Source organism: Nansenia antarctica (assembly GCF_963989245.1).
Source record: "Nansenia antarctica genome assembly, chromosome: 3".
NCBI classification, from domain to species: Eukaryota; Metazoa; Chordata; class Actinopteri; order Argentiniformes; family Microstomatidae; genus Nansenia; species Nansenia antarctica.
In genome coordinates this window covers 87,137,620-87,145,119 of record NC_137688.1, presented here as the reverse complement: position 1 = coordinate 87,145,119, position 7,500 = coordinate 87,137,620, and the positions used below count along the sequence as shown (strand labels likewise).

The 7,500-nt window shown below is 49.7% G+C and overlaps 1 protein-coding gene across 1 annotated transcript in view; it reads right to left on the bottom strand.

The window, feature by feature from the left end:
- Window positions 1–7,500, bottom strand: part of LOC308154558 (kelch-like protein 7) — a gene marked incomplete at its 5' end in the record, with an annotated part of 9,918 nt that overhangs the window by 1,807 nt on the left and 611 nt on the right. Inside the window, 9 exons of the mRNA XM_080527700.1 lie at window positions 539–636; window positions 901–1,102; window positions 1,424–1,664; window positions 2,388–2,530; window positions 4,452–4,626; window positions 4,784–4,959; window positions 6,415–6,539; window positions 6,771–6,864; window positions 7,173–7,275. Of these exons, the coding sequence (XP_080383826.1) occupies window positions 539–636; window positions 901–1,102; window positions 1,424–1,664; window positions 2,388–2,530; window positions 4,452–4,626; window positions 4,784–4,959; window positions 6,415–6,539; window positions 6,771–6,864; window positions 7,173–7,275 (1,357 nt within the window). The remainder of the gene's footprint in view (window positions 1–538; window positions 637–900; window positions 1,103–1,423; window positions 1,665–2,387; window positions 2,531–4,451; window positions 4,627–4,783; window positions 4,960–6,414; window positions 6,540–6,770; window positions 6,865–7,172; window positions 7,276–7,500) is intronic.

Below are 7,500 nucleotides of genomic sequence, written 5' to 3'. Positions count from 1 at the left end.
TCGTGTAAAAAAGTCCTCCTCCCATTCTGGATGGAAGTTATACGTTATTGGTTTCTTACTTGGTCCAGCTTCCCCACTCATTTGTATAGCCTTTATTTAGTATTATATAGTAAATAGTAGAAATTGGAAGGCTAACTAGGTAATTAGTCTCGCCGGTATTTTGTATTTTGTAGTTGGTGCTGTTGACTGCGCATGCGTGGTGAACCGTGTGTTAGGTGAAAAGATCAGATCTCAGACTGGCTTACCTGTACGTCAATCAAGTGGCAAAAGCCATAGTGAGGATGGATGATAGGCGAACTTCTTTTTTTTTTTTTTTTTTTTTCTCGTTTTGTTCAATGCCATGCGATCTACCCATACTACCTTTGCGATCGACCGGTCGATCGCGATCGACGTATTGGGCACCCCTGCTCTACACTGAGTGAGTTACTTACAGAAAGAGATGTCACACACACACACGCACGCACGCACGCACGCACGCACGCACGCACACTCACACACACACACACACACACACACACACACACACACAGTACAGTACCCAGTCCGCTCTGCCCGCCCACAGCATAGATCCTGTTGTTGACAAACACCAGGCCGTGGTTCTTCCTGGCTTCCCTCATCCCACACAGCTCTCTCCATCTGCAGAGAGAGAGAGGGGGGGGGGAGGAGGGAGGGAGGAGGGAGGGAGGGAGGGGGAGGGAGGAGGGAGGGGGGGGGAGGGAGGGAGGGAGGGAGGGAGAGAGGGGGGGGGAGGAGGGAGAAAGGGGGGGGGGTCAGACTCATCTACGTCTGCAGAGTCTGTGTGTGTGTGTGTGTGTGTACTTGTGTGTCTATGAGTACACGTGTGTGTGTGTACGTGTGTCTATGTGTATGTGTGTCTATGTGTACGTGTGTGTGTCTCACTGTTCAGTGCCGGGGTCGTAGACCTCACAGCTGCTGAGGACCCTGCCGGAGACGTTGTTGCCTAGCGACCCTCCGCAGACGTAGACGAGGCCGTCGGCCTCCACGGAGCCGTGGCTGCAGCGGGGCGTCAGCATGCTGGCCTTCACCTGCCAGCTCTCCGTCCGCGTGTCGTAACACTCAAACAGGTCCAGGGCCGAGCTGCCTACACACACACACACACACACACACACACACACACACACACACACACACAGACTCTGCAGATGTAGATGAGTCTGACCCCCCCCCCCCCCCCCCCTTCTCTCTCTTTCTCTCCCTCCCCCTCTCTCCCCCTCGCACGCACATGCACGCACACACACTGTAAGCAAGTAAGCACTCACATACGAGTGTTCATGCAAGCAAGGCCACAAACTTACTCACTCCTCCCCACCCTCTCCCTCCCCACCCTGGTCCTCCTCCCCACCCTGGTCCTCCTCCCCTCCCTGGTCCTGCCCTCCTGAGGTGTCCGTCTTGCCCTACTCACCCACTTCCGACCCTCCGGAGGTGTAGATCTTGCCCTGCATGGTGCAGGCGGCCAGGCTGTCTCTGGAGGTGGGCGGGCCCAGCTTGGAGTACCAGCTGTCCTTGGCCACGTTGTAACAGTCCATCCTCTTGATGGGGAACAGCTGGGAGCCCCCCAGGATGTACACCACGTTGTCCCAGAACACGGCCGTGGCGTCCCGCCGCTTCTCGAACGGGCAGCGGATGTCTGTCCAGCTGTAGTCCTGGAGACAGGGAGACAGAGAGAGACAGAGAGAGAGAGAGATGTCTGTCCAGCTGTCGTCCTGGAGACGCACGCCGGAGGGTCACCACAACAACAACAACAACAACAACAAATGGACTGACTTATATAGCTAGGCCTTATTCCAAAGCGCTTTACAATGGCCTCTCATCGATCCATTCACACACACATTCGCACACCAATGGTGGCAAGCTACCATGCAAGGTGCCGGCCCCTCATTGGGAGCGATTTGAGGTTCAGTGTCTTGCCCAAGGACACCTCGACATGTGGCCAACCGGGGTTCGAACCACCGATCTGCAGACCTTGCGATCATTAGACGCTGGCTCTACTTCCTGCACCACAGCCGCCCCAACAACAACAACAACAACAACAACAACAACAGCAACATATTAAAATTAAAATTACACACAGAGGTGACAAAATTCAAGTCAAATGTTGTTGTTTATTTCGTTATTGTCGTTCCGTAAATCGAGCTAGGTACGACAAGTCAGCGCGATGGGTGCGAATAGATTAGAATACAGTTACTCATTAGTAGAATTCGTTACCATGTGGGTGTGTGTGTGTGTGTGTGTGTGTGTGTGTGTGTGTGTGTGTGTGTGTGTGTGTGTGTGTGTGTGTGCGTGCGTGCGTGCGTGCGTGCGTGCGTGCGTGCGTGCGTGCGTGCGTGCGTGCGTGCGTGCGTGCGTGCGTGCGTGTGTGTGTGTACCTTGGGGTTGAAGTATCTGCAGGACTGGGGCTGAGAGCCTCCAAACAGAGCTATCCTGTAGTCGTGTTTCTTCCGTCGCGCCCGGCTGCTCTCTCCCAACTCCTCACGGTCCTCTGGAGGCAAGAGATGGTACCGCATCCCACCTACACACACACACACACACACACACACACACACCTGAGCTGACATCACAGACATAGTGTATGGTGTGTGTGTGTGCGCGTATGTATGTGTGGGTGAGTGTGTGCAAGCGTGTGTGAGAGTATGCATGTGAGTGTGTGTGTCCAGTAGGGGTGTAACGGATCACCTAACTCACGGATCGGATCGTGTCACGGTTTTTGAGTCACGGATCGGATCATTTTTCGGATCAACACAAAACATTTTTGTTTTTATAAAAACGGCTTTTTCCTTGAATTCTGTAAAAACACCACTTTTACTATGTGACAAAAACCAACAACATTCAAGATGTCAAAACTGGTAATATATATATATATATATATATATATATACATACATATATATACTGTACATATATATATATAATATATATATAACATATTCTTGTTCGGTTCTAATAGGGTTAAATGCTATATTCTAATTCAGCCTACTTGTAAAGCAGGCCATGCTAACCCATCGCTAGTTCAAACAGACCGTAGTAGACTTTAAACAACAAAGAGACCCGGATTCAATTATGATTCTTATTTTCTTGCCAAGGAGAGTGAATCCCGAAGTCTCCTGGAGAGACTCCGGATTCAAACTGAATCTTTCCTCCTCCGAGCCAGTCATTTTATTCTCAACACAGAAAGACACACGTACAGGGGGGAGCCAGCCTTGTGAGGAACACACAATCGTAGGAACACACATGGGTAGGGGGAGGGGGTTTCATGGACAAGTACAGCGTTAGCATAAACAGTAACCTGGGAATGTTTTACATAAGCAGTTTCATGGGAATGTACAGCTTAACATAAACAGTTTTATTGCTGGGCCCCTCGGACAACACAATGTCAGGAAGTTTCCATGAGACCAGGAGGCCCAGCTGGGACAGGAGATAAGGAGTGGACAGCGATGCCTTGTATGGTTGTGCTTACAGCAAAAAGCACAAGGTTGAACCTACGGAATTCACAGAACAGGACAAAGTGTACAGTGTCCTTTTCAACAAACATATTCACAACATTAAAACATTATGAAAACATCATTCAACCCTAACAATTCTACACTCAAACATTACATAATTATACTGAAATACACTCAATTTAAATGATAGGAGAGAGGGAGGAGGCGCCTGGTTGCAGCAGTGAGTCACTGGGCTCTTTAAAGCAGATCATTCGTGATGAGATGAATAAACATGTTTTATGCCACTTTTAACTAAATAATAAAGTGAACCCTTATTTTGAACATGGTATGAAAAAAATGCCTACATTATCATAAGTTGTCGAGCTACCTTTTTCGTGCCTCCCGTCATAGTTGACAGAGAAGCCAAAGTGCTCCCATACATGGGATTTAAATGACGAGGGAGGCATTTTGAGGTCTTCTCCGCCGAACAACGTAACTAGCACTCGCCATGATACACCTGGGCCGCGTTCGTAAATTCGCTTTGAGAGCGCCGGAGCGCACACTGGGTCCGACGTCATAAAGCGACCAAGTAATTTGATTGGACAAGAGGCGTTCCTTGAACGCTGATCAGATTCCAGAGCGGATTTACGAACGCAGCCTTGTTGTTGTGGATTCGCAAACAACGGATTCTTTTTCTTTCGCATTATCAACCTATCATTGCGCTTTAGAGTAAATCAAAGCACGCAACTGTCGCGTCTATCTTTTCATGGCAACTCTACATTGTGATTTACAAGAGATATTAACTAATATTAAGTAATATTATTACTTGTTAACATTTTGCAATTGATCCGCGGTACACATGCGTTCCGAACCGTGGAGGGCGATCCGAACGGATCACGGACTTTCCGTGATCCGTTACACCCCTAGTGTCCAGTAGACTCATTGATGACCATCTTGAGGCAGTCGGGGTTGCGTGTGTGTGTGTGTGTGTGTGTGTGCGTGTAGACTCACTGATGACCATCTTCAGGCAGTCGGGGTTGTCCTGGATGAGCGGCTCGGCCTGGACGGTCTTGGACAGGAAGGCCTTGGAGACCAGAGGGAAGCGCACGCAGCCCAGCACCTGAACCATGCGGACCTGCCTGGCGCACACGTCGTACTTCAGCCACCGCACCGCCGCGTCGTAGATCTACACACACACACACACACACACACACACACCACGGAGAGAGAGAGAGAGACACACACAATGGTATGAAAGTCAGTCTGTATGAAAATGTGTGTAAGCGTGCGTGCGTGCGTGCGTGTGTGTGTGTGTGTGTGAGTGTGTGTGTGTGAGTGTGTACCTGGTCCTCGGCGCGGACGGTGAGTGTGTCCTGGTGGAGCAGGTGTGTGAGCTGAGACACGTCCAGCTGGAGGAACTCGTCCAGCTTGTAGGCCTCGGTGAAGTGCAGGTGGATGAAGTCATCAGCCGCCGCCTTCAATTCAGGACAGTCCAGACACTCAGCCAGGGAGGAGATACCTGCAGGAGAGAGACCAGAGGAACTAGAGACACCTACAGGAGAGACCAGAGGAACTAGAGACACCTGCAGGACCAGAGGAACTAGAGACACCTACAGGACCAGAGGAACTAGAGACACCTACAGGAGAGAGACCAGAGGAACTAGAGATACCTACAGGAGAGAGACCAGAGGAACTAGAGACACCTGCAGGACCAGAGGAACTAGAGATACCTGCAGGACCAGAGGAACTAGAGACACCTACAGGAGAGAGACCAGAGGAACTAGAGATACCAACAGGACCAGAGGAACTAGAGATACCTGCAGGAGAGAGACCAGAGGAACTAGAGACACCTGCAGGACCAGAGGAACTAGAGATACCTGCAGGAGAGACCAGAGGAACTAGAGATACCTACAGGACCAGAGGAACTAGAGACACCTGCAGGACCAGAGGAACTAGAGACACCTACAGGAGAGAGACCAGAGGAACTAGAGACACCTGCAGGAGAGAGACCAGAGGAACTAGAGATACCTACAGGACCAGAGGAACTAGAGATACCTACAGGAGAGAGACCAGAGGAACTAGAGATACCTGCAGGAGAGAGACCAGAGGAACTAGAGATACCTACAGGAGAGAGGCCAGAGGAACTAGAGACACCTGCAGGACCAGAGGAACTAGAGATACCTGCAGGACCAGAGGAACTAGAGACACCTGCAGGAGAGAGACCAGAGGAACTAGAGACACCTGCAGGACCAGAGGAACTAGAGACACCTGCAGGAGAGAGACCAGAGACCTCTGGTCGGCAAAGCAAACCGTCCCGGGTCAGAATAATGACTGAACTGTGATTGTAGAAATGTGACTCTAGATTAGACATTAGGTAGTGGTTATAGACCTCAGGTAGTGGTTATAGACCTTAGGTAGTGGTTATAGACCTTAGGTAGTGGTTATAGACCTCAGGTAGTGGTTATAGACATTAGGTAGTGGTTATAGACCTCAGGTAGTGGTTATAGACCTTAGGTAGTGGTTATAGACATTAGGTAGTGGTTATAGACCTTAGGTAGTGGTTATAGACCTCAGGTAGTGGTTATAGACCTTAGGTAGTGGTTATAGACATTAGGTAGTGGTTATAGACCTCAGGTAGTGGTTATAGACCTCAGGTAGTGGTTATAGACCTTGGGTAGTGGTTATAGACCTTAGGTAGTGGTTATAGACCTTAGGTAGTGGTTATAGACCTCAGGTAGTGGTTATAGACCTCAGGTAGTGGTTATAGACCTTAGGTAGTGGTTATAGACATTAGGTAGTGGTTATAGACCTCAGGTAGTGGTTATAGACCTCAGGTAGTGGTTATAGACCTTGGGTAGTGGTTATAGACCTCAGGTAGTGGTTATAGACCTCAGGTAGTGGTTATAGACCTCAGGTAGTGGTTATAGAGCTTGGGTAGTGGTTATAGGGCTGAGGCTGACAGAGCAGGTCTTACCCAGACAGTTGGTGGCGTCGATCTGTTCTTTGAGGAACTCCACGCACATCTTCTTGACGGGCTCTATCTGGTACTGGTTAGCTGCGTCCAACAGGGACTGGACGTTACTGCTGTTTACTGAGATCCTGACACACACACACACACACACACACACACACACACACACACACACACACACACACACACACACGTTACTACTCAAAGCCCTCGAAACAGGCCAATTTATTTGATTGATATGTTGTTTGCTTTGCTATATCAGAGTATGTTTCTCCTAGTCAGATGAGATGAGACGAGATGGACAAGCAGAAGATGGATGTAAAGCCCGTGTGTTTGACCGTCCTGTGTAGGTCTCTTACCGTGCTGTGTAGATGAACTCCACCAGCAGCTCAATGATCTCCGGCTCAGCACTCTTCAGCTCCACCTCATGAGAGGTCGACTCCAGCATACTGGCTAGAGGGGGGGGGGGGGGGGAGGGAGGGGGGGGGCTCTGATTTATGAGACATACCTATGCCACCGTCATCATCCTCTGTGTGTGTGTGTGTGTGTGTGTGTGTGTGTATAGTAGAGTTGGTGGTGGTGTGTGTGTGTGTGTATATAGTAGAGTTGGTGGTGTGTGTGTGTGTGTGTGTGTGTGTGTGTGTGTATATAGTAGAGTTGGTGGTGGTGTGTGTGTGTGTGTGTGTATATAGTAGAGTTGGTGGTGTGTGTGTGTGTGTATGTGTGTGTGTGTGTGTGTGTGTGTGGGTGTGTGTACTCACTGGTAAACATGAGGCTGAAGAAGTGGCTGGCTGCAGCGAGCACCACTCTGTGAGCAGGGAAGTGTCTCCCCTCCACCACCAGAGACACATCACACAGGGTTCCCTACAGAAGACACACACACTGTTAGTCTCTCTCTCTCACACACACACACACACACACACACACACACACACTGTTAGTCTCTCTCTCTCTCACACACACACACACACACTGTTAGTCTCTCTCTCTCTCACACACACACACACACACTGTTAGTCTCTCTCTCTCTCACACACACACACACACACACTGTTAGTCTCTCTCTCTCACACACACACACACAGACAC